Source organism: Balaenoptera ricei, chromosome 20 (assembly GCF_028023285.1).
Source record: "Balaenoptera ricei isolate mBalRic1 chromosome 20, mBalRic1.hap2, whole genome shotgun sequence".
Lineage (NCBI taxonomy): Eukaryota > Metazoa > Chordata > Mammalia > Artiodactyla > Balaenopteridae > Balaenoptera > Balaenoptera ricei.
The window spans coordinates 46,179,616-46,206,680 of NC_082658.1; the positions used below are offsets into that span (position 1 = coordinate 46,179,616).

The window sequence follows — 27,065 nt, forward strand, 5'->3', positions numbered from 1 at the left end:
CGGGTCCCCGGAATAGAGAGTGGGCGCTTCCTGGGCGTGTTGGCTGTGAGGAGGTCGCTGTCGGGTTGTGGAGTTCGACCTCATGGCGGAGATAATTCAGGAACGCATAGAGGATCGACTCCCGGAATTGCAACAGCTGGAGCGCATTGGACTGTTCAGTCGTGCGGAGATTAAGTGAGAGAGCGGAGGAAGAGGAAGGGCTGGGGCGGGTAGAGGGGAGGCTGGGGCGTGTGTGTGGCGGGGGGGCAGGGATAGGGGGCACTTGGGTTGTGTTTATTTTTTCTAATGTTGTAGAAGCCCATTTCCAGATTCTGATGATGCCCAGAATTAATTTCTCATTCATTGCAAGGTGATCAGTCCATTTACCCCTCGAACATACTGACAGCTCTTCGTGGAGGAGGTTTTGAGGCTATAAAGGGGATAAAACCAGGATACCCGCCCGTCAGGAGCTAGCTGCCCTGACACAGTATGGTGGGGGAGACAGACAAGTGAAACATTTTGATCGCAGTGCAGCGTACTGTAAGTTGATTGTAGTAGAGTACTGCCCTAGAGATGTGAACAGAGAGCCGTGGGAGCCCGGGAGGAGTAGATAATTCTAACAAGACTTGAAGATGGGGATCATTTAATTCGATTTTATATTTTACCCCAGGGCTTAGCCAACAACTAGTATATAGTTGTTACTCATTAATTTGTATAATAGTTTTTAATGGTTTACTGTGACTATTTCTTCATTTTACAATGACTGCGAATGTAGTACTGTGGCTATGGGAACCTTAAAGTAAACATTTGTTTATGAAACGCAACATATTGTGGACTCTTTAATAAGAGTGGACTCTGTATTTAGTTCATTCCTTAGCTAAATACAGTGAGTCTTCTCCCATAAGCCCTTTGCAGTAGTGATATAGGTAGAGACAATCTAGGTGTTTTTTTTTTTTTAAATCTACCTGTTGAAAATTCAGAAATAAGAGGAATTTAGGAAAGAAATTTGATTATTATTAAAACCCAAGTGACTTGAATTTGGAGGAAAAGAGATCTCTACTAATACCACATATAAATAATGTAAAGTACTACTTAACATTATTTACTTTGCTGGTGGGAATGTCCGTGGTCCTGGCAATCAATTGAGGTGATTTTCATGAAAGTTTTAAGGTACATCTTCATGCCCTTAAGACCACAGAAGTCCTGAAACTAGTATATTGTAAATCAACTATACTTTCATAATAATAATAAAAAAGAACACAGAGGTAATTATGTAAGAGAATATGGGGACTTCCCTGGTGGTGCAGTGGTTAAGAATCCGCCTGCCAATTCAGGGGATACGGGTTCGAGCCCTGGTCCCGGAAGATCGCACATGCTGTGGAGCAACTAAGCTCGTGCGCCACAACTACTGAGCCTGCGCTCTAGAGTCTGTGAGCCACAACTACTGAAGCCCGCGTGCCTAGAGCCCATGCTCCACAACAAGAGAAGCCACTGCAGTGAGAAGCCCCCGCACAGCAAGGAAGAGTAGACCCCACTCGCCACAACCAGAGAAAGCCCACAGGCAGCAACAAAGACCCAGTGCAGCCAAAAATAAAAATAAATAAATTTATTTAAAAAAAAAGGAATATGTACTTGCTTGTGAAGGATAATTATTTGGGAATTATATATTTTGGCAAATAGATGTTTCAAATATATTAAAAATAAACTTTAAAAATTCCAAAGTTATTTATTTAACTTCTTGTTTCAAGTGTTACATTTTAAATGGCTTTCTCCTTAGGGCTATCATTAAAAAGGCTTCAGATCTAGAATACAGAATACAGCGAAGAACTCTTTTTAAGGAAGACTTTATCAATTATGTTCAAGTAAGTGAATAATTTTATTACCTTTTAATGCCCTCACAAATTTAAAATCAGTTATAGAATAGTGAGCTTGATGTCAGTTTTCTACAAAATTCTGGAACTGATGATTAGACAGGTAATTTTTGAACAGGAATAGAGGTAATTTGGTAATAGTGTTGCTCCACTAAGGCTTTGGTCCTTGGCAAACTGAACATTGTTTTCTTCTATAGGGTTAGTAGATCAGAGTCTGCCAAAGACCCAGTGTATCAGGATTTCAGCAAGAGGTTTGATCAATTATGTCTTGTGGGGAAACATAAAGGAAAGTGAGTTTGATGATAGCACATGGTTAGGAAGTTAACGCTTATGTGCCTGAGGTCTGTCGATTTAGAGAGAGGTGAGGTATGCTGCAAGATTCTTCAGTCCTGTAAATGAATGGAAGATTTGAGTGAAGATAAAATATACATGCTTGGGACTTCCCTGGTCGTCCAGTGGTTAAGAATCCGCCTACCAATGCAGGGGACACAGGTTCAATCCCTGGTCTGGGAAGATCCCACATGCCGCGGGGCAACTAAGCCCGTGTGCCACAACTACTGAGCCTGCACTCTAGAGCTTGCATGCCGCAACTAGAGAAAGCCCGCGCACAAGCAACGAAGACCCAACGCAGCACCCCCTGAAAAAAAAAAATTTACACACACACACACACACACACACACATGCTAGATCAGTTTTCAGTGGGGGAGAATAATGTGTTGGATGATAAAATCAGGATTCAGAAAGAATCCAATAATTAGATGTTATAAATCTTATACTTTGGGACTTCCCTGGTGGCGCAGTGGTTAAGAGTCCGCCTGCCAATGCAGGGGACACGGGTTCGAGCCCTGCTCCGGGAAGATCCCACATGCCGCGGAGCAACTAAGCCCGTGCTCCACAACTACTGAGCCTGCTCTCTAGAGCCCGTGTGCCACAACTACTGAAACCTGCGCACCTAGAGCCCGTGCTCCACAACAAGAGAAGCCACCGCAATGACAAGCCCACGCACCGCAACATAGAGTAGCCCCCGCTCTCTGCAACTAGAGAAAGCCCGCGTGCAGCAATGAAGACCCAACGCAGCCAATAAATAAATAAAATTAAAAACCAAATCAAATAAATCTTATACTTTAACACAAATAAACATTATAAAAGGTTCTAAGTTTAGCTTTTAAAAAAACCTACTGAATGAAAAATATATGAGACCTGGCTAAGAATCTTGTATTTGAAGGAGGTCCTAAGGCTCAGTAGATTGCTATATCAAAATAGATCAAGAAGTATATCATGTCAAAGCATATAATCTAAGTGATTACATGAACAGAAGTAGAGTGTTGGGTAAGTTAGCTGAGCAGAGGAGGTTGCAAACAGTAGGCACTCAGAAGACGTTAGTTTGAAAAAAAGTATTTTGCACTTGTCAGACTATGTCTGGAGCATTGTCAGCTCAGGATGACATTTTAAGAAGGACTTTGAGAGGTTGGTTAGAAGGCAGCCAGGACGTAAACCTTGTTCTGGGAGGAATCATTGAAGGAAATGGAGATGTTTAACCTTAGGGAGACTTAAGAAGTGGCAAATAATTTCACTCTTAATATATTTGAAGAGCTATGTGTGGATTAGGTTGATTTGTTTAGTTTTAGAGCACAAATTGAAATAAGTAGATATAAAAACTCACATACACGCCTCTCTTACATGTATACCCCCTCTGCCTGCACACAACCATATATACTTGCTATGAGACATAAGTGGCATTTTATATTGAGGTTCTGATTATCCACATTGAAAAAATAAAATTAGATCCCTTCCTCATGCAAAAATAAATTCCTATGGAATTGAGTAGCTAAATGTGGTGGGAAAACTAAATCTACAAAAAATTAAGAATGACTTCAGGTAGGGAGAAGTTTCTTTTTTTTCTAAATTGAAGTATAGTTGAATTACAATGTTGTGTTAGTTTCTGGTTGACAGCAAAGTGATTCAGCTATCCATATGTATACATATTTTTCATATTCTTTTCTATTATGGGCTATTTCAGGATACTGAATATAGTTCCCTGTGCTGTACAGTAGGATCTTGTTGTTTACCTATTTTATATATAGTAGTTTGTATCTGCTAATCCCAAACTCCTAATTTATCCCTCCCCCATCCTGTTTCCCTTTTGGTAACCTGAGTTTGTTTTCTATGTCTGTGGCTCTGTTTCTGTTTCATTAGTAAGTTCATTTGTGTCATATTTTAGATTCCACGTATAAGTGATATCATATGGTATTTGTCTTTCTCTTTCTGACTTACTTCACTTACTATGATAATCTCTAGGTCCATCCATGTTGCTGCAAATGGCATTATTTTATTCTTTTTTATGGCTGAGTAGTATTCCATTATGTATATATAGCACATCTTCTTTATCCATTCATCTGTTGATGGACATTTAGGTTGCTTCCATGTCTTGGTAAATAGTAAATAGTGCTACTAGGAACACTGGGGTGCATGTATCTTTTCGAATTATAGTTTTCTCTGGATGTATGCCCAGGAGTGAGATTGCTGGATCATATGGCAACTCTGTTTTTAGTTTTTTAAGGAAACTCTATACTGTTTTCCATAGTGGCTGTACCAGTTTACATTCTGGTAGGGAAAAGTTTCTTAAAATGAAGAAGACTGTGAAAGCACAAACCATGAAAGAGAAGATTGATTTGACTATGTTAAAGGTAAAAATTTCTGTGCAAAAAAGACATCATAAATAATGTAAAAAGATAAGCCACAAAATGAGAGAAAATATTTGAACATATATAGTTAGAATCTAGAATATGTAAAAAACTACAAATCAAGAAGAAATGACAAACAAGTGGAAAGAAAATGAAAACAACTGGAGAAATAGGTTCATGCAGTTCACAAAGGGGAAACATCAGTCATTGGTAAACTTTTGAAAAGATGTTAGCCTCGTTAGTAATCAGGTAAGTATCGATTAAAACCAGGGTGCAGTACTACTTTATACCCATCATATTAATAAACGTTTTAAAGACTGACAGTATCAGCATATGATTTGTCCCATCACTTTCAAGAGCAATTTGGCAATATCCCATGAAGTTGAAGATGCGTGTACTGTGTGACCCAGCAATTTCATTCATTCAGTCATACAGTATATATTGAGTACCTGTTATGTACATGGCACTGATGGGGTACAACAATAAATTAAGCAGACAGAAATCATGGCCTTGAGGAGCTTACATGTTAGTGGTAAAGTTCCTGGATATATCCACAGGAAGATGTGTGCAAGAATATTAATTACAGCTTTTTGTAATAGAAAAATTGGAAACAAATACGCATCCCAGGAGGAAGGATAGGTAAATTGCACGTTCGTATAATGAAATGCTATACAGCACTTAAAATGAATGGACTTAAATTCCACATGACAGCAGGGATATATCTGAAGTCATAATGTTCAGTAAAAATATGGAGTGATGGGTTCAGTATGATACCATTTGTATAAAGTTTAAAAGCATTCAAGACAGCATTATAATAAAGCTTGAAGTCATGCTTGTGAAAGATAAACAACTGAGTCAAGATCATCATTTCCTCTGGAGAGGGAGAAGAGTGGAATCAGACATGGGGGGCTTTGCCTTTATTTGAAATGTCTTATTTCTAAAAACGTTCTGAAGCAAATATAGTAAAATGTAGGCTTTGACGTAGCTGTGTGGTAGCTGCATGTGTGTTCTGTATGCTTCAAATATTTCGTAAGACAGTTTTAAAAGGAAGCATGCGGTCTTGTAAGGTTCTGTGCCTTCTGTCTCTAGTAGTCTTCAAGCTTAGAGAGGAATTATATAGTAGTGGTTTTTGGAGAGTCTTAGAGGTTCTCAGTGGTCCTTTGGAGGCGAGGGTAGGGAGAGCCAATTAGGTGCCCTGTTTCAGCTAGTACAACCCTGTTTATCTGCTTTATTTGCTTGTGTGTCAGCTAAAATTTTTGAATGGTTAGTTTCCTAAAAGTTTGAACACGTTGTTGTAGACTAGGAAGTTAGATTGATATTGTAAATCTTAGAAGTCTTAGAGTTTTAGTAACATGCTTTCTTTGTATCTAACATGTTTAGATGCATGCTAATGTATGTATTTTTGAGTTTTGCAGATGCAAGGTGAATTTTTAGTGAATGCTAGACATTTGCTGTAAATTAGGTTTCTTGATAGCAAATTATTTTGTTTTATGTTCTTGATTTTTATTTACTTTATGATTTTGACTAAATCTCCTCTATATAAAAGGTTATACTTTTTCTTGTTTTCTCTTTTTTTGTATGTTTTTCTTTCATAGTATGAAATCAATCTTTTGGAACTGATCCAACGAAGACGAGTTGTAAGTAGATGATTTTCTGGAAGTTGGAAAAAAATATAGAATTAAATAGTGTGACTGCAAAGCTAGAACTTGGGTTTGGGAAGTAGTTGGCATTGATAATTGTGTGGTGGTGTGCTCATAATGATAGTTGTAATTATTTGCTTTCTCTACCAGTACTGTTTAAAGATCAACTGGGAATGCTGCTTTGGATTAATGGGATTAAACTGAGGCTTTTTTTTTTTTAATGTACCTTTTTAGCGTATTGGGTATTCATTTAAGAAGGATGAGATTGAAAATTCTATTGTACACCGGGTACAAGGTGTCTTCCGACGTGCGTCAGCCAAGTGGAAAGTAAGTGTTCAGAGTGCCCTTAGCTGTAAGGGTTGTGAAGGTGTGTATTATACGTATTATGAATATGGATATTCAAATGTGTGGTTGTGGATTCTTATCTTGGGTATCTCAATACTTATTCTAATGATAACATCATGACTTGAAACCACTTATCAAACCGTTAAGAAAATTGATCGCATTACCTTAGAGTTAGTCTGTGAGGATGATGCTGAAAACAGTGGATTTGATTCATATTTAAGGATCAGAAACTTGTCTGGGATTTGGATTTGTCTCTAAATAAAGTACCCCGAGCTGGGGTACTTGGAGGTGGAAGATAAGGTTAGAGTAGGCGCAGCACCTCAGTAACTTTGTTTTCTTCAAGTTTGGTTCTGGGACCAGGATATATTATATGGGAAGTACTTTGGATTCTTGGGAATGACAAATTTTAGTTTGCTGCCTCTGATTGAGACCATTTCAGAAGTGCATTGAACAAATTGGATAGATGACAAATTTTGTCTTAGATCATAGTAGGTGGGAGTTGGGGGACGGAACAGGTTGTCATGGTTAAGAGATCTAAGGCTTGGGTAAGGAACAGCCTAATAGGCTGAGGGATGTGGCACATTGGATTTTCTGAAACCTGCCTCTGTTGCAAACAAAATTACTGAATGCAAAGGTGTATTGTATATAAAATTCAAATTCAGGCAACTTACTCCATTGCTTTTCTTGCAGGATGATGTTCAACTTTGGCTGTCTTATGTAGTCTTTTGTAAGAAGTGGGTGAGTATTGGGCAGCCCTATCTTGGTCCCTCTTTCCCGCTTTTGGTTAGTCTGCATTTTAAACCTCATTCTTGACTACTGAACTCCATGTTTTCTCCAAAGGTGTGTAAGGTTAACAAATGGGAAAAGAACCCAAGAAGGCTGAACCTCAGTGTAACAACATTTGCATATGTGAATGACTATATAAATGGCTTCCATATCAGCTGAAAAGAAAAGGGTCTTTATGCATATATGTTCAGTAAAGTTGAAAACATTTTTTAGATATTTAAAACGTTTATGTTAAGTGGTTTAGGTAGAAGAGAACCCTGAGTGAATCTGTATTTGTTTATATGTCCTTAGCAATAGCAGATGTCGCCTCATTGGGGTTCACAGTTGGTGAGGGTACAGTGCAGATCACTTAGAGTTTAATAGCAATGACTTTGCTGTGCAGGAAGTAGAATTTTTCTTCTTTTACAGGCTACCAAAGTTCAACTTAGCAAGGTATTCTCTGCCATGTTGGCCATTCATTCGAACAAGCCAGGTATGGTGAAATCCTTGTCAGTTCCTTTTCTACCTTTTTTGTAGACTCAAGCCATTTTGGAATTTATTTTGCTTGATAAACCTAAGAGAATTATTTTGAGAACTTGAGCATATGAACTTGGCCTCGGCAGTTTTTATTCCTGAATAGCTGCCTCTTAGTTCATCCCTGCTACTGTGAACTAGTTACTGTGCCAGGTATTGTATCTGTGAGCAAGAAGGACTGAGTTTCTTTCTAGCTGATGGTGAAAGAAACTCTTCAGTTCTTTGAGGGGAATTCTGTTTGGAGGCAGTCAAATCTGAGGATTTCAGAAACATAAAGGGGAAAATATTAATACAGATTTTACAAGAGCGATTAGCACAGAGTAGGTACTCAAGTTTTGTAAGAGAAAGACTTCTCTTGTGAACACTGTGTAAGCAGTACGATATTTTATAGTGAAGGTGCCTCAGTGTCTGTTCTGGAGTATTCGGTTTACAGCACACAAGACTCAAAATCGGCTACATTTGGCACCGGTTGATTCCGAAGGATACAACAAGACAACGTTATTACTGTCAGCCATTCGGAGGCTTGTCTTTGGTGGGAGGGCATGAGAGCACGGGAGTGGGCAGAGGAGCCACACTGGCGTAGAGAACCCCTGGATGGGTGCAGCTTCCAGGTATTATATCTGCGAACTCTGCTCAGTTTCAGGAGTCACATGCTCAAGAAAACCCAGAGCAGTGGCTCTCTACCATTCATAGCCCTCCTCGTCCAGACACAGTTACAAACCGTGGGTCATTTTTACCAAAAGCACTCTTGCCTGGTAATAGGTGATCTTTTTTTTTTTTTAAACATCTTATTGGAGTATAATTGTTTTATAATGGTGTGTTAGTTTCTGCTGTATAACAAAGTGAATCAGTTATACATATACATATATCTCCATATCTCCTCCCTCTTGCGTCTCCCTCCCACCCTCCCTATCCCACCCCTCTAGGTGGTCACAAAACACCGATCTCCCTGATCTCCCTGTGCTATGCGGCTGCTTCCCACTAGCTAGCTATTTTACATTTAGTAGTGTATTATGTGTCCATGCCACTCTCTCACTTTGTCCCAGCTTACCCTTCTCCCTCCCCGTGTCCTCAGGTCCATTCTCTGTGTCTGGTAATCGCTGATCTTTATGAAGTTTCTAGGGAGATAGCTAGAATGTTACCTCAAGGTTAATTTCTTATGTAGAAGGACAAAGGTTTTTTGTTTGTTTGTTTGAAGACTTTATTCCCAGTAGGTACAATAAAAAATTTACTTTAATAATTGAGTCATTTGAAAAAAACGATCAACTACTTTAAATACAGAGAAAAGAACAAAATAATTTATTTCACTGACTCTAAGATGTACAATTTTTTCCAGCGTTTTAAGACATTAAAAATTTGTATGTAAAAAAAAAAAAAAAAAATTTGTATGTGAGTTAATGATGATGTTGACCTTAGATCTGATGGAATAGAGTAACGGGCACATAAGTATGCACAGATGTTAACATTTACAGATTTGGTTTAGAACACTCCAAATTTTAGATAAAGCAACAATACTTTACAGATAACCATTAGAAATTCCCTATCTCCATCCTCTTCCTCTTTTGGTAAGATTTTAAAAAAAAGATCTTTGGGTATCAAAATTGGAGCATTGGTCTTTTCATACCTGACTTGATTACTTTATTGAAATGAAGTCTGATGTTTTTCACTTACAGCCTTGTGGATTATGGCGGCCAAATGGGAAATGGAAGATCGCTTGTCTTCAGAAAGTGCAAGACAACTATTTCTTCGGGCTCTGCGCTTTCATCCAGAGTGCCCAAAACTTTATCAAGAGGTGAGTGTGTGTGAACATAAGATGAGAGAGTCATGTCTTAGTTTGGTCCTCTGGAGACGTATATACTTTATTAAGTTAAAAAGGCTTCGATTTATGGAGACTAGGAATAAGTAGGGGAGCTGCTGGGGAAAGGGGGTCACAAGGGTATTTCTTGGCCAGTAGTAGGTGTTGACTTTGCTCATCTTCCAGGTGTTTAGTGAGAGATTGGAACTCCTACCTGTCCATTACCATGGGGAGGGATAGGGAACTGGACCCTACCTTTCTTTACTTGAGGGTCAGGGTTCAGCCATCTTTATATCTTTGTATGTATGTATGTATGTATTCATTCATTCATTTATTCCTCTCCCCTTCTCCTGCTCTCCCCTCCCATCCCCTTCCTGCTTCTTTTGGCTTCCCTTGCTGTTTTTCCCACTTTCTTCTCATTCTCTTCATCTAGTTTTCTTGAGATAGATATTTCCTTCCCCTCCTGGTGGACTTACTCCCTCTTAGAGGGGTGCACTAGAACAATGAATGATAGCCAGACTTAATTTTTTAAAAAACCAGCAAATGCTAGAAAAGGCATATTATCACATATAATAATATGCAATATTACATATGCAATATTACATATGCAATAATTTATTATTACATGGTACATATTATATATTAAATATTATTACATATTACATAATAATTTTACATCATGTAATATTGTACATATTATTTATATTAATATGTAATATTATGTATGTGATATGTAATAATATATAATGTGTACTATGTAATAATATGTAATATTACACATGTAATATTACATATTATGTAATATTACATACCATGTAATATTACACAGTCCATATGTAATATTACAGACTACATATGTAATATTACATATTATGTAATATTACATATGTAATATTACATATCATGTAATATTACATATTACATATACAATATGTAATAATATGTAATACGAATAATGACATATTATTCAATAACATATTATTGAAACTGCACCCTTTTCTGAGGTGTTTGTCAGAATAAGGGAGAAACTACTGTTGAGCTGTCAAAGGAAAATTAAGCCCTATGTGATGAGGGGGACCCTCATTAAGACCCCTATGTGTGATGGGTCTTAAAGCTAATAGGTTTTGTAGCTGTCTCAACTGTATTTTGGTTTTGTAGTAATTTAACGTTTTATATTATAGTCTTGTGTCCTTTCTCTTCATATTCTGTTAGACAGTTCTTTGTGGCCTTTATTATTTTTACTGAGAAACTATTATAAGAATCAGTCGTCCCTGCTATTAGAGTGCTATTGTATGGTGTTATTGTTTATGTTTTTTGGAGGCTTTCACAATTGCCTAGACTTGTATTTTCCAAAATGGAAATAGAGTTTTTGCTTATTCTTATCAAAAGTAAATAGAATTTATTTATTATAAATGGTTCAGAGAAAGCAGTTTTATGAAAAAAGTAACAGAAAAAGTACTCATAATTTTACCTCCCATACTTTTATGCATATTACAGATATTTAAAACAGGCTTTATTCTGAAAAGTGGGATTCTACTACACATTTTTGTGTTCTATATTTTTACCTAATACATCACGAATATAGTCCCATGTTAGTATATATTAATTTATATTAGTGGTATTCGAACTTTTTGGTCTTAGGACCCCTTTACAATCTTAAATTACCGAAATCCCCAAGGATCTTTTATTATATGGGTTATCTGTTAATTTTTATTTGAAAACTAAATATTTAATTGAAATTTAATTTAATTGAAAATTAAAACCAAGAAATCTAAAAATATTCACTTAAAAATAATAAACCCTGGGGCTTCCCTGGTGGTGCAGTGGTTGAGAATCTGCCTGCCAATGCAGGGGACACGGGTTCGAGCCCTGGTCTGGGAAGATCCCACATGCCGCGGAGCAACTAGGCCCGTGGGCCACAATTACTGAGCCTGCGCGTCTGGAGCCTGTGCTCTGCAACAAGAGAGGCCACGATAGTGAGAGGCCCACGCACTGTGATGAAGAGTGGCCCCCACTTGCCTCAATTAGAGAAAGCCCTCGCATGGAAATGAAGACCCAACACAGCCATAAATAAAATAAATAAAATAAAATAAAAAATAAAAATAAAAATAAAAATAAACCCATTACATGTCAATATAGGTTACTTATTTTTAAATGAAGAAAACTCTTCTAAAACAAAGTTTAAAGAGAAGAATGGCCTTATTTTACATATTTGCTAATCTCCTGAATATCTGACTGAATAGAAGACAGCTATATTCTCGTCTCTACTTTTGCATTCAGTGTGGGTGATAGCACCCATCATATAGCCTCTGAAAAACCTTAAACTCTTGACAGAATAAGAGTGAAAAAGGCAAATAACATGTTATATTATTATGAAAATAGTTTTAACCTTGTAGACCTCCTGAAAGGGTTTTGGGAATCTCCAGGTATCTCCAAGTCACATTTTGAGATATACATTATCTGTTCTGATAGTTGCATTTGTTAAAAAAAATAAAGATTGTTTTTTATTTTATACTCTAAAAGTAATATGTACTTTGTAGAAAATCTTGGGGAAAAAAGTCAGAAAAGCACAGAAAAGGAAAAAGTATGACTGAGGACAAATACTATTAACATTTCTTCATAGGCTTTTTTCCTGTGCACATTTTTCACATAATGGTAATTGTGTTATATGCAAAATTTTATAGCCAGCTTTAAAAACAAAGTAGAATATCTCTAGAATTGTGGTGCACCATTACTAAATTATTGTAACTATTTTATGGCTGCATCACCAGTCTGCTTCTTTTATAATATGTTTCACTTTCCCTACTTTTAGACACTTAGATTGTCTGCATTATTTGCTCTTATACCCTTGTGTATGAAACTTCTAGGTATTTAGGATTATTTCCCTATCGATTTCTGGAAGCAGAATTTTTGGGTTAATGAGTATAAACATTGTTTTAAAACTTGTCATTTTAATATGTCTTGTAACATAGAATTCAAAGTATTAAAAATTCTGGACAAATCCAACTTTGTATTATGTGTTAACCATATGTTTGTATAGAAACATTCGGGAGAGGGAATTCCCTGGTCGTCACAGTGGGGGCCCGGCTTCGATCCCTGGTCGGGGAACTAAGATCCTGCAAGACGTGTGGCGTGGCCAAAAAAAAAAAAAAAAAAAAAAAAAAATCCATGCCTTGTCAATGTCAGCTAGTTTCATAACAAGATAGATTATAACACTCCCTCCACACTTCCCCAGATCTGATATTTATGAGTAAAAAGAGGCAGGTTATATATTTCTAATTAAAAATTTATCTCCAAAGGTTTTCAGTTCATTATTTCCCTTCTGTGTTAGTATTTTAGGATGGAGCTGATGCATGCTGAGAAATTGAGGAAGGAAAAGCAAGAGTTTGAAAAAGCCAAGATGGATGTGGTAAGATCCTAATGTATTGTCACTTGTTAACAAGATATAGTGTTTTGAACCTGCTTAGGAGTAACAGAAAATCTTTAGGAGCACTGTTCGTGACTTGCCGATCTGCCCGTGGCTGGCGGGTTCCATTCCAGTGCCACAGCAGTTCCAGCACCACGCAACTGACTGCCTCGTGGCTCTTGGTTTCAGGTCTTGGAGACAAAGTGGGAATAAAGAAGAAAATCTTTAGAATGTATTTTTCTTTCCAACTTAATATTTTGAAACTTTTAAATGTCTTGCATTGATTTAATTAAAATGGGCTTAGTAATGAAAATGGAATTTTGTGCTTTAAAAATAGACATTTGGACTAATTGGAGTGGTCCTTGAAATTATTACTGATGGAATGGCCAAATACTGTTCTTTATGATCTCATTAAATGATATGTTAATGGGTCGAAGGAGCTCAAGAAAGGTTGTGAAACGTGTGATTCCTAGCCTCTTTCTTTTCCATTTTATGTAATTTTTTACGTGACAGAGTAAGTTTAAAGAAACAAGTTTGAGAATGTTAGAGCTGAAAAAGGAACTTCACTGTCACCTGTTATTGTGATTACCAGCTCTGAACTTTTTTATCCAAATAAAATCTTACACAGAAGGGTAAACATGGCATGTAAAACCTGACCTATTCTGGTCTAGGTAGAGAGTGAGGCCTTAAGCCGTGTAATCTTGCTACAACTCCAGGAGCCTGAGAATACAGTTGGAAGATCAGTGATCTTATTCAAGCTGTACATTTTACAAGTGAGGGAACTGGCCCAGAGAAGAGATGTGATTTGCCAGAGGTCATGTGGCACAGGTAGTCTAGGATTGTTAATTTTCCTTCTAGCGCTATTTCTGCTTACTGGCATTACCTTTTCAGATGTTTAATATCATACTCTTTAGGGGAATCTCGAGTATGCTGAAGAAATCCTTATGGGCGAGTTGGCAAGGATCATCTATAAAAATTCTGTAAACATAATTAAAAGTAGGTATCCTTTGAAAATTTATTTATGGTGGGAAAGTGAAACATTCAATTTATAATGAGGAACCTTTAGCCTATTTTGAAAATTTCTGTTAGAATGTGTATAAAACTCTGATTGTAGGAAATAGTGTCCTGATTCTTTCAGAAAAGGCTTATTTCCCCTTAGATTATAACTGAACATTTCAGTAAGTTTTTGAGTACTTAAATCATGTGGGGAGTTGAAAAGAATAAATGATTTAGTACATTCTTTTGTGTCCTAAAGATGCTTAGAATAAAGTCCTTAATGAATACTCAAATATTAATAATGACTTTGCTTGTATCGTGGGACCATGGGTGATTTTTTTGTTTTATCTTACTTCCCACTTTATAAAAAAACCAAAACTAACTCCAGTACTTTAAGAAAGTGCTTCTTTAGAGTCTTACTCCCCTCCCCCGCTTTTTAAATTTTAGGTGCAGAATTTCATGTGTCACTGCTTTCAATTGCACAGCTATTCGACTTTGCCAAAGATCTGCAAAGAGAAATTTATGATGAGTAAGTAAAATAGTGGAAAAGTGAATATGTCTGTTTTGATCTTGTGGTAAGGGTTTGAAGTTGGATATTTAGAAGGGGGGAAAGAAGATACCATACAAAATCCTTGGAAGAAAGCTGTTTTAGGACTATTGTATAGTATTTTATGTATACATACAAAATGTATTTTTGGAGAAGTTGTTTGACTCACTGGCTTCCCTTGGGAAATAGTTTGCCTTTGTTCAATAAGAAATATGTTCTATAGCTTATATAAAAATCTATATTCCTGCTTTCCTGGCATGTCTTTTGTCCTTAAGATGAGAGTTGTACTCATGAATGTTTATAGTTGAGTGCTGCAGGTAATCAGACATTATTCTTTTTTTAAATATATTTATTTAATTTATTTATTTTTAACTGCATTGGGTCTTCGTTGCTGCATGCGGGCTTTCTCTAGTTGTGGCGAGCAGGGGCTACTCTTCATTGCGGTGCACGGGCTTCTCATTGCAGTGGCTTCTCTTGTTGCAGAGCACGGGCTCTAGGCGCGTGGGCTTCAGTAATTGTGGCACGTGGGCTCAGTAGTTGTGGCCTGTGGGCTCTAGAGCACAGGCTCAGTAGTTGTGGTGCACGGGCTTAGTTGCTCCGTGGCATGTGGGATCTTCCCAGACCAGGGCTCGAACCCGTGTCCCCTGCATTGGGAGGCGGATTCTTAACCACTGCGCCACCAGGGAAGCCCCAGACATTATTCTTTTAATGTCTGGTTATATGGTTGAAGAAATATTTGCAGCCTACCTTGTGGGTACTTCACCCTTAATAGGACTCTTACTTTCATAGGAGATAAGAGAGAACTTGGATCAGTTTGCTCTGTGGATACCTTTAGGGTTTTGGTACATGATTAGGCTCCTTCTATTAGAGAAAATCAGGAGTCTAGATATGGTAAGGTTTTCTTGGGCTCGAGAACCAGGTATCTTGTCACACATACCTGCTGGTTTGACTTTGAGAGCTAACCTACAAGTTAACATTTGTGAATGATGTCTGAAACAATCTGAAACTAACAAGTGTGTGACAGCTCTGATCTATTGACAACATTTACATAGTGAGGGTGAAGACATCTGGGGAGCCTGTTGGGAAATGACTCTTTTGGTGCTGGAATTGTTAAAGGGGTGTACTGGGTACATTTTGAGAGCATTGGGACTGTCTCTCTGTTTGATGTTCTGAGTCAGTCTTGTCTCTCTGTTTGATGTTCTGAGTTAGTCTTATGTCCTAGGTTGATGTCAGTATTTTTCAGCCTTCAGGCTCTGCATACAGACGACCCCCTCACTTGGGATTATGTGGCCCGGCGAGAATTAGAGACCGAGTCACAGCCAGGAGAAGAGCCGCCCACAGCGAAACAAACCAAAGCGGCAGAGGTGGGCCGCCGGGAGGAGAGGTGCTGCGCTGTGTATGAAGAGGCGGTGAAGACGCTGCGTACAGGTGAGCTTCTCCAGGCCCTGTGTGCTGAGGAGTAACGGTGTTCCTGCACAGGAACCTGAAGCTCCGTTCCCATGGCCAGAATCCATTTCTGGAACCTCTCTGTGGTAGTTTACAGTGTGCCTGGCTTTCCAACTTGTTCTTTCTCTTTTATGACCTTCCTCGATAGCTGTGGCATTTGTTCATTTATTTGGGGAAATAAATGATACTTAGGATGTGATCATTCAGAAGGTTGTTTCATTATCATTACTTAATTATCTTCTGTTATAGATTTACTTTATAATTTTGTAATATTGGAAAATAAAGGTAAAGGGTGCATGACATGGATAAGGCTTTTAATTTTTGTATTTATGTCACTACTCAGTTGTTGGCCCTCAGTATTTGAGATGTTTGATAGGCTGTAATCAGAATAACTTATATTTTTCACCAGACTAGTTTAAACTCTTCCTCAGAGGAGTTTTCCCTTCAAAGAAAAGATGTACGATGACTGTTAAACTAAAAGAATTGCTGGTCTGATCAACATAATCTCTCTGATTTTTCCAGAGGCCATGTGCAAGTGTTACATCAACTTTTGCATGGAAAGGTTTGCTAAGAAGACAAGCAGTCGGCTCCTCAGAGAGAAGGTATTGACTTTGTTACGTGGTTACAGTGGCTGACTAGAAAGTGTCTTCTGAAAGAAGAACATAGGCACAGGTTTTTGGGGTCTGAGACAGCTTCCAAGAACTTGTTGCATAACCACTCTTTGTCCTGTGAGTGACCTGTCATTCTGAAGGTCTGAGTCTGCTTTGCCCTAGTTCTGGCCACCAGGTAAGGAGGTCCTCTCTTACTGGGCTGTGCTTGGTGCCACTGCCTAGATCATTTAATCATAAGTGAAACCACCTCTGTCCGTTCTTTAAATTCTCAGAAAGGTGTAAAACTGCTTTCGTTCCTGTCAGAGGCCAAAGACCCCTGCTGGGAGTTTTGTGATGAACTGAGAGATATTTTTCTGATTTCAGAGGCTGGAAAGAACCATGGTTGCATTCAGGAAGGCACATGATCTCAAACTTCTACCAGAATTCCAGTACAAGCAGTGGGTAAGGACCTGGACACATTCAGTGTCAATTACATGTACTTAATTCTGGTTGGTTCAGGCTGGTGTCATGTGTTTTAATATATATAGTTTTATGACTAAGCACATTTGAAAGATTGGCATGGTAGATGCAGAGAGTGTTTATTATTTGGCTGTCAGTATTTAGTGTGTGCCAGAAATGAAATCTGTACCAGTAGAGGGAGGAATATTGCAATATATAGTGGAAAGCACTCAGAACAGAGTCACAACTGGGTGTATTTTGTTTGTCCATCCATTCATGTTTTCCTGAACCTATGCTTGTCTCAGATTAACCGTTGGTACAATAAAGACAAATTAGATGTGTTCAGTGTTTTAGAAGCTGACATTCTAGTAAGAGGCATATTAACCCATCCTTATACTCTGAAGTGGGTAAGGATTATTACATAGAGACCAGAATAATGTAGTGTGGGAATACACAGGTCTAGACTGGGTTTTGCGACTTAATAGGTAGGTGATGGGCAAACCACTTAACCCTTCTGAGTTGGTTTACTTGATTTTAGAATAATGATAGTGATCCTTGTTTTTGCCACCTCACAAAGTTGTTGAGAGCATGCCATGAGATGGTGAATGTGTTAATGTATTTAAATACTTTCTTAGTGGAAAAAAAAGGACAAAAATCTTTATATTTATTGAATGCCTTTTATTTGTATAACTCTTAACCTCTTTTGATTTATATAATTTACACAATTTTTATGTAATTGCAATTAATTTCTTGCTATTTTGTATTGTGTGGTACTGTTTTTACATTAACATTTTTTCTATGCTTTTTACATAGATCGACATAAACTATTGATATATATATTAGTAGCGTATTGTATTGTACCACGACTGGGTACCCTTCTTCCATTATGGAATCTATCTGTGAAAAATCCCAGGCCTGGATGAGTTCAGCCGCTCTGTTGGAGCTACTGAATGCTGCTGGCAGGACAGTCCGTCCCACCCTGTAAATTCAGCTGGGCGTGGCTTGGAGTGCCTTGGCAGTCCTGCTGTCTTTCCATTATTAGTTTCTTTTGGCATTCTGAACTTGGATTTCCTTTCGGATCCAAGCTTTCTAGCATCTTCAGCTTCTTGCACATGCTGGTGGGAGAGTCTTCTCTTTTCCTGGGGATCTCTGCTTTCACCTAACGCCTGTTCTTCCTTAAGTCTTAGCATAGATGGGGCTTCCTTTCTGGGAGTCCTTTCTCATCACTGTCAAAGACTCTGTTGGGTGCTTCTGCTTTGTACTCTGTAGTATATGATTCTTTTTCTGTGATGGTACGTATCAGACTCTCTGCTACTAAATTGGAGGCGCTGTGGGCAGTAGGGAACGCACCTGACCTCCTCATTATTGAATCTAGACTGTATAGCGTGCAGTTAACATGCTTGCTGAATGAATGGATTATATACTGCCATTTACTTGCTTTTTCACAATTTTGTAGAATTGGATTGGTTTTAGGTTTTTCTTTCCCTGTTACAGTACTGTGGACGGAAGCATTTTTAAACAGATATTTCCTCCTGTTCATTTATTTGTTGGGTCATATTTGTTAAAGTAAAATTCCCAAGTTTGTGGCATGAACAGTCTCATGACTCTTTTCAGAAAAATAGGTACCCATTATTTAGTTTATAGTGTGCCCAACTCTGTTTGAATGAATAAACTTGTTTCTTTACCATCCCACAAATACTGGTGGTGGATGTGGGTTTTATTATAGTGAACTATTTTATTAAAAATATAACTTTCAACCTAAATTATTTAGGCCCTCTGCTTTTCACCTATGTTTTTTTGATAGCCCTTGGGGATAGGAGCAGGGAATGGAGGAGAAATTCCAAGTTTTTTACTTTGTGCCTGTTTGGCCGCCATGGTGAAAGGTTTAGTAGAAAGGCTGTTGTATCTATTGCCTCGCATGAGGTCTTTATTTGTCCCCATTTCTGTAGATAATGTAGCTCTCAGTAGATACTTTTCCAATGACCCTTTGTCTTATCCAGAGCGAGTTGTTGCTGCGCCATGACTTCCTTACGGAAGCTCTGGAGGTGGCAGGAGCCGGGATGGAATTGTTCCCAGGCTCCGTGATGATGTGGCAGGTGAAACTGCAGGTGCTGATTGCCTCAAAGAGCCCTGACGTAGCCATGCTTTTTGAAGAAGCCTTTGAGCACCTGAAACCCCAGGTCTGTGAGTTGTGTCTTTTGTATTTCATTCTGTTTGGGAAACCTTTTAAGACTGCAGCCAAAGCTCATTTGGAGTAGACTTGTCTAAGGAAAGCTGGCCCCAGAGTGCATTTGTGGTGATGGTTCAGGGATCATGGGTGGAAGAATTACTTCCATTTACCAGCCTATTTCTAATTCATTATTTGAAAGTCGACTAAATTATGTAAACTTTTCTATTCCTGTTTATGTATCTTATAAGTGAGAAATACTAATAGAATATTATTTCTAAACTTTAAAGTTTAAAAGACTAAACCTTAAAGCTTTGCAGTGAATTTTTTATACTAGTAGGAAAAAGATATTCCAGGAGTTAAAATAGGGGGAAAAATATCATAGTTATTTTACCGCTCATTTGTATGTGCTGCTGGGACATGAGCAAAGGCTAGATAGTTCAGCCTAGATTAGTTAGCACTTGTGTTGTGGTCCTACACAGCAGAGACGTGACCTGGGTAGCTTGGGTCTGACTAGTTTTGGGTTGTTAAGTGCTTAACTTACTGATAATTGATGATAATAACTTTAGGCAGTATTCCCCAAAAGGGGGGAAGTAGAATTAACAGGAGAGTATTGCTTTGGGCAACTGGGTCCGAAGGCTGTCTGTGTTCTGGTGTACCATTCCTGCCAAGCACTGAGAGTTCTGTACAGTGGGGCAGACTGGGAATGACTCTGTATTGCATATATTGATTATCTCAGGAGGAACCTGTCTTTATAATGACTAGTTTTCACAGCATAGTGCTAAGATGTCATTTTCTAACTTTTTTTTTTTTTTTAACTTGTGAGCAGATTTGTCTGCCATTGTGGATTTCTTGGGCAGAGTGGAGTGAAGGTGCCAAAAGCCAAGAAGACACTGAAGCAATCTTTAAGGTACAGGCCCCCTGTTGTAAGTCTTGTGTGTGGGGAATGAGCAGATAGCCCTGCTAGTTGGCTAGCTTTCAAAGGGTTATTTCTAAAGCAGGTGCTCCTTTTAAAGCACTGTTCATTGCATGGCCTGGGATGGTTTTGGGAAAATTTGTTTTGATATGTAGACATTTCCTCATGTAGCTTGTTTCTCTTTTCTTTTAAATTTTAGAAAGCTGTCTTAGCTGTCACGGGTGGCGACTCAGTCACTCTGAAGGATAAGTACCTGGATTGGGCTTATCGAAGTGGTGGCTACAAAAAGGCCAGAGCTGTGTTTAAAAGGTACTCGCAGACATGCATGGCTGTTATGAGTCTCTCAACCCCATTCTCAGCCCCTCGTACCCAGATTATATGAATCACAAATAGATGGAGGAATAAATCCAAGAGCTGTTTAGTTCATGCCCATTGTGGAAAGTTTAAAAAAAAGAGAGAGAAGTAACTAATAATTCATTGTAATCCTATCATCAAGAGAAAAACCGTCTTAGTGTATCATTTTAAAATTTGTTTTTCACATGTCTGAGATTATGCTATAATCGCACGTGGTGTACCACTTTTATTGATGAACATTAGACTGGCCTTTTTCCTACGAGTTACAATTCTTCTTAAATAACATTTATTAAAAACAGCTATATGATATACCACCCTGTGGACGTGCCATGATTTATTTGGCCACAGTAACTGCTTTGAGGAACCTTTGTGCACAAATTTTATTTGTCCATATTGGAAATTATTTTCTTAGAATATATTCTTAGAAATGGAGTTCTTGGTCTCCTTCAAAAAGACCCTGAGATGAAGGAGAGGGAACTTAAAACCCTGAGAGTGAGAAAGAAGAGAACAGGAAGAGAACTGGGTAGGTGTTTGGTGGTGGTGAAGAGTAAAGGCACTGGAGATTGAAAATGGTGAGTGACTGGTGGCCAGGTCCAGTCGCCATGCTGAACTGCAGCCAGGACTTTATCCAACTACGTGTGGCGGAGGCACTGGCGCAGGTGTTTATATTCATGCCATGTAAGAGGCTTTCTTCACTGTGGAAGATAACGGTTCCCCCTATTCCTTTTTAGTTTACAGGAAAGCCGTCCATTTTCAGTTGATTTTTTCAGGAAGATGATCCAGTTTGAAAAGGAGCAAGTAAGTGTCCTGTCTATGCATTTTTTGTCTGGGAAAATGGATTAGTGCTAACTAATCTATGGCAGCATTTTGTTATTTAAAAAGCTCTCGTTATAATACAGTATAATTTTTGGTCCCTTCCTCCAACCCCTTTTTCATAGATGTGGTTTTAGGAATGGTGATCAAGCAAAGCATAAAAGGTACATGTCTGGAAACTAGACAACTCAGATGTCACCTCTTACAGGAAGTCCTCCCTGCCAGGCTGTGTGAGATGCTGCTTTTCTGCCTCCAGTGCCCTGTTTGTCTCTTGTTTTGGGTTGTGAGGTAGAGAGTAGGCACTTGTAACTGTTTCTGGTGTTTTTAACTGAACTTGTAAATGAGAAAAAATACAGGAAAGTGTCAGTTAAAAAAAATTATACATGAAAGTCCAAATACATCTGTAATCCCCTTGCAATAACACAACCGATCATATTTATTTTTATTTTTGTTGTTTTCTTTAATCCTTATTTACATACATATGCACAGTTTTGTGATGTTTTATTTCTGACTACGTGACATGTGGAGGTTCTCACTTTTTTTTCCTTAACATCATTTTGTAAACACATTCCTGTGTTTTTACCTGGCATCATTTTTAATGGTTGTTGTATTATTCTTAAACCTGTAGTTTTCTTAACCATTCTATTACGTTTAGGTTGTTTCTAGATTTTTGATATTGAAAACAGCGCTGCAAGCATTTTGCTTATGTAGTTTTTTTTTTTCCTTCTCTTTTGAGGACTGGAGATACTGGCTTTTTTTTTATATATAAGTTTATTTATTTATTAATTATTTATTTTGGCTTCATTGGGTCTTCGTTGCTGTGCGCGGGCTTTCTCTAGTTGCAGTGAGCGGGGGCTACTCTTCATTGCGGTGTGTGGGCTTCTCATTGCGGTGGCTTCTCTTGTTGCAGAGCACGGGCTCTAGGCACGTGGGCTTCAGTAATTGTGGCACGCGAGCTCATTAGTTGTGACTCACGGGCTCTAGAGCGCAGGCTCAGTAGTTGTGGCGCACGGGCTTAGTTGCTCTGTGGCATGTGGGATCTTCCGGGACCAGGGCTCCAACCCGTCTCCCCTGCACTGGCAGGTGGATTCTTAAACACTAGACCACCAGAGAAGTCCCTATACTGGCTTTTTAAATGGTTCTGTACATATTGCCAGATAGTTCTCTAAAAGTTATACTTATTTATAGTGATAATCACCATATATATATCTATATATCAGTATATGTGTTTCCTCCATACCTTCTCCAAGTGTTCAGTTTCGCCTTCTCTCTTTTATTTTGGTATTTTGATTGGTGTTTATTTTTTTATTATTTTACTTTTTTTATTTGCCACACTGTGTGGCATGCAGAACTTCCCCGACCAGGGATTGAACCCATGCCCCCTGCAGTGGGAGCGTGGAGTCTTAACCACTGGACCACCAGTGAAGTCCAGGGATTGGTGTTTATTTTTATTTGAAAAATTGACAATTAAAAATTAATTGAAAAATTAACAATGAGGTTGAACTCTTATTTTCATAGGTTTGACCATTGTGTGGGTCAGTGATCTGTTCTTGTCTTACAGTATAAGACTTAGTCTAGCATAATAATTCATAGCCAGGCTTTGGATTAATAACACAATGGTTATGTGCCTTGGGCAGGTCACTTAATTCTAAGCTTCGACATCCTTATCTGTAAAGGAGGTCAGAATACCTGTTTCAGGGGTGTGAGGGTTACAAGGCCAAATGGGAGACTGGATGGAAAGGACTTTGCACAGTTCCATGCACACTATGAGCCCTTCGCAAAGTGTGATTCTGTTTTTCTTGCCTATGTAAGATGTGAGGTTAAACTGGCTTTTTATAAAAATAGTACAGTCTCAGCGAAGAGAAATTAGAATGAGGAAATAGTTATTTGACTACACAAAAAGATTTTTAAACTGAAGATGTTAATTAATCTGCTTTGAAAATGAAACAAGGAGAATACGTTTAAATGGAAGTAGAGGTGAAGAATTAACATTCATTGATTGTAAAGTTAGCACTGTCTACTCTGCTTGGTGCGTAATTCATCAGCATTTTAATTGAATCCTTGTAGTTGTCCTAAGAGATATTACTGTCCTCATTTTATGGGTGAGGAAACTTTAAGGTCTGTCTGATGGGTTCAAAAAACTTCCTGAAGTTCATATAAGTAGTATTTATATATATTTTGCCTTGATATAATAAGTTTTAAGGTGGGTATGGCTAACGTGTGCCAGAGCCCAGATATTCAAAGGAAGAAATCCCTTGCCATAGGGAATAGAACCTTCCCCATTTATTTATTTAAATCCTGCTCCTCCCTCAGGGCTTTCACATATATTTTCCTGTGGAGGTGCCCATGTTCCCCCAGGTGAGAATTAATTAGGCTTTTTCCATGCCACCAGAACAAAGTGCTTTTATCACTGGCGTTTACTTACTCTGCCATGTAGTGTCTTTGACTTTTCTCTGGATAAGTTCAGAGTCAGGCTGTGTTCATTTAAACCTATCTCTCCTCCCCTTCAAATGCCTAATAGTTGATATCGGCTTAACAATATGTGTGAAAAGAATTTGTGACATTATAAATTAGGCTTTTGAGGCAAGATTGTCTGATTATTTTTGTTAGGAATCCTGCAAGATAGCGAACTTAAGAGAATATTATGAGAGAGCTTTGAGAGAATTTGGATCTGTAGATTCTGGTAAGTAAACTTCAGTTATAGACACATGGGTCCGTTTGCATGTGTGGTCTGTAACCTATGATGGTTAGAAGAGTGGTTCTTAACTGCTTTGGGGTCATGGGCCTCTTTGCGGATATAACTTGGCATCCTTCCCCTGCCTCCTCCCTCACTCAGTGCATAAATGCTGGCAGACATAATTTTGCTTATAATTTCAAGTTCACAAGCCCAGGTATCCATGGGTCTTCTGTTAAGAACTCTGGACTAGAAGGAGATTCGTTTGGTTTGGTTTTCTTGAAAAATGTGATATTTGTAAGGAAAAGGTTAATAATGTAGGTCAGAACAAAATGGGGTGGAAATTACAGCAGAAGGGTAGTGGGATACTAATTGACGAAGATTGTAATGGGCTGTTGCCACATTGTCTGTGTCTAATTTATAGGACTTGTAAAACATACTTCTCGGTATAGGTAAGTCATGTAAAGTCTGTTTACTTGTGAACTCAAAAACTGACATGTAGAGTTGTTAAACTCAGATTTAAAACAATACATTAGCTTTTTCAAGGTTTCAGCAGACCTTCTTCTGGTGAAATGAATGAATATGGCATTTTTACTAACCCAAGCAAGTTTTATTAAGCAAGCTGACAGGGTCCTAATGAACTCATTGAGGTCTGTTTCACCTTGAAAGAGACTCAGTAAAATCCTCCCTCTACAATATTTAGTATTTTTGAGTTTATGAAATATATAGACTGTCATGATTTTTTTTTTTTTTTAAAGTGAAAGCGGGTTTCTTGAGAGATACACATTCTATAGTAGAATGTGGGCTGTGTCAGAAGGTGAGAGCACTAGACTGTCACGATCCAAGTGAAGATTTCTACTTTAAAAAAAAAAAAAGTCTTTGAAATACCATAGTGTAAAGAAGCTGAGAGAGGTATTGTTTTACATAGGGTTCTAGGAAAATAACAGCAAGAAGTTAAGTTTCTTAGAAATCTTGCATTGAATTGATATTAAATAATTAAGTTTATGTAATAAAGCCTTGTCAGTTACCTAATTGTATGTTTACAGTAATTTTTTGGGTTCCCTTTAAAGATCTTTGGATGGATTACATCAAAGAAGAATTGAACCACCCCCTTGGTAGACCTGAGCACTGCGGACAGATCTACTGGCGAGCCATGAAAATGTTGCAGGGAGAGTCAGCAGAGCTGTTTGTAGCTAAACATGCTGTGCACCAGGCCGGCCAGTTGTGAAAAGAGGAAGAACACAGCCAACTTTGTGAAATAGTATTGTAAGCCCTCTGCGTAGTTTTGTATTATGCATTCATCTGCAGTTTGCTGAGATGGCAGACGAGATGGTGTCTGATTTTGAGACATGCTTTTATTTTGTTAATGCGTTAATCTTTAATTCCAGAAAAGAGAACTGCTGTTTAGTGGCCAGAGGCCAATTGTTGAGGCCAGACCTACCGTAGGTCCTAAATGTTTTCCAAAATACATGGAAATCATATCACTGATCTTCTTTTATTACCACCGGTCAAACTTGAGTATCTCTAATCTAGACCCAGGGGTCAGTTAAAATAGAGAGGAAAGTACAGTTCTGTTTGTTTATTCTCTCTTTATTATAAAAATATATGTGATATGCATTTGTTGTAGAAAATATGGGTGGAATAGAATAATGTGGAAAAGAAAATAAAAGCATCCTGTAATTTTGTCATCTGGACTAAAATCACTAATTTGATTTCCTTTATTAGAATTGGATTTATACTGTTAGATCATTTACTCATTCATTCATTCATTGAGTGCCCGTCATAGGCAGGAAAGAAGAGAAGCTTTTTGGGATGGAGGTGAGGTTTGGAGGAACAGAGCTGGATGTCCTGAGTTGGTTGAAGCAGCAGAGAAGGATGCTGGGTATTGGGGGAAAAGTTGTCCTTTAAGAAGATTTAAGCGATTATAAAAGCGTGTTCTATCTCTGGGACCCATCTGCAAAGAAATGTTTACATTGGGGAGGCCCAGCAACAAAAGGAGGGTAGGGGTAGGGAGTAACTTAGAAAGAGAAGGGCTTCAGAGGCGAGGATGGAGGATGGCTTGGAGTAGAGAAGGGCGTTCTGGGAGCAGGGGAGACAGTTGTTTGAATTGTACATCCTGTAACTTAACATTATGATGCTGTCACTGGGAGAAGTATTCAGTGCAGTTTTACTTACTATTATGTTTCACTTAATATTATGTTATTTTTCCATGTCATTAAATAGCCTTAAAAAGATATAATGAATTCAGAACATTCCATTGTATAGATGAGGCATGACTTATTTTACTAATCCCCTATGGTTGGACCTTGTCATTTCTAATTTTTTCTTGTAAGTACTGTTGGTGAAGATTCTTGTAAATCTTTGTTAACATCCCTGGTTATTTCTTTAGGAGACTGACATCTGACAGTAGAAGTACTGTATTAAGGGATATAACTGTTTTAAAGAATATTGATAAGTATTGCCAATTTGCAATGTATGAAAATACTTTGAAGCACTGTGGGCATTATATTTCTTATTTTTACCATTTTAATAGGTGAAAAGTGATATATCCTTGTTTTAATGTGCATTTCTTTGATATCAGTGCAGTTAATGCATTTTTCCTGGCTCTCATGTCTTTTCATGTTTGACTATTTTTTGACCTTTTTTTTTTTACTAATTTATAAGAGTTTTTTATGTACTAAGAATAGTCATCTTTAGTTCATCTCTTCTTTTTTGCAAATTATTTGCCCCCAGCTTTTTTTTTGTGGTGTTTTTTGAGGTCCAGAGGTTTTGTATGTATGATTTCTATTGTTGAAAACCCTGCCTCTGGCTGAGGACAACTCAGTATTTTTTCCCCCATGCAGTTAACTAAATTTTCCACAACACTGTTTGTAGCCATTTTTGTCTCTGCTGATTTGTAATACTACCTTTATTATATATTAAATTGCTATGAATATTAGAGTCTATTTTAGGGCATCTTTATTATGAACTTTTGTACCCAAAATGGTGTTTGTGTGTCATTTGTTTTAAAATAAGAAAAATCTCCTCTTTCTCCACTCCGTTAAGTCCCAGGAAGTTCAACATTTAAATCCTTAAAGGGCTTTT

The 27,065-nt window shown here is 38.0% G+C and overlaps 1 protein-coding gene and 1 non-coding gene across 3 annotated transcripts; both read left to right on the forward strand.

The window, feature by feature from the left end:
• On the forward strand, positions 1–26,926 carry UTP6 (UTP6 small subunit processome component). 2 transcript variants are annotated; one of them, XM_059907692.1, is made up of 19 exons: positions 1–174; positions 1,757–1,841; positions 6,130–6,171; positions 6,409–6,501; positions 7,210–7,257; positions 7,714–7,777; positions 9,492–9,610; positions 12,945–13,022; positions 13,934–14,015; positions 14,463–14,544; positions 15,806–15,990; positions 16,531–16,610; positions 16,983–17,060; positions 19,058–19,237; positions 20,054–20,134; positions 20,340–20,449; positions 21,226–21,292; positions 23,918–23,990; positions 25,052–26,926. In XM_059907692.1, the coding sequence occupies exons 1-19, from the start codon at positions 83–85 to the stop codon at positions 25,207–25,209; spliced, it is 1,797 nt and encodes a 598-aa protein (XP_059763675.1). In that variant the 5' UTR covers positions 1–82; the 3' UTR covers positions 25,210–26,926. The 2 variants fall into 2 exon arrangements, with proteins under 2 accessions (XP_059763675.1, XP_059763676.1); XM_059907693.1 differs by lacking the exon at positions 23,918–23,990 and having other exon boundaries at positions 25,052–25,168.
• On the forward strand, positions 13,101–13,223 carry LOC132356261 (small nucleolar RNA SNORA54). The gene has a single exon (XR_009499786.1). It is a non-coding gene; the product is annotated as a small nucleolar RNA SNORA54 (small nucleolar RNA).
• Positions 26,927–27,065: the final 139 nt, after the last annotated feature.

What these genes read in the sequence shown, in the direction of transcription:
- UTP6 (XM_059907692.1), top strand. Translation starts at nt 83, where the DNA reads ATGGCGGAGATAATTCAGGAACGCATAGAGGATCGACTCCCGGAATTG. An exon ending in TGATCCAACGAAGACGAGTT is followed by an intron (nt 6,172 to 6,408) that starts GTAAGTAGATGA and finishes GTACCTTTTTAG; the next exon opens with CGTATTGGGTATTCATTTAA. An exon ending in CATTCATTCGAACAAGCCAG is followed by an intron (nt 7,778 to 9,491) that starts GTATGGTGAAAT and finishes TTTCACTTACAG; the next exon opens with CCTTGTGGATTATGGCGGCC.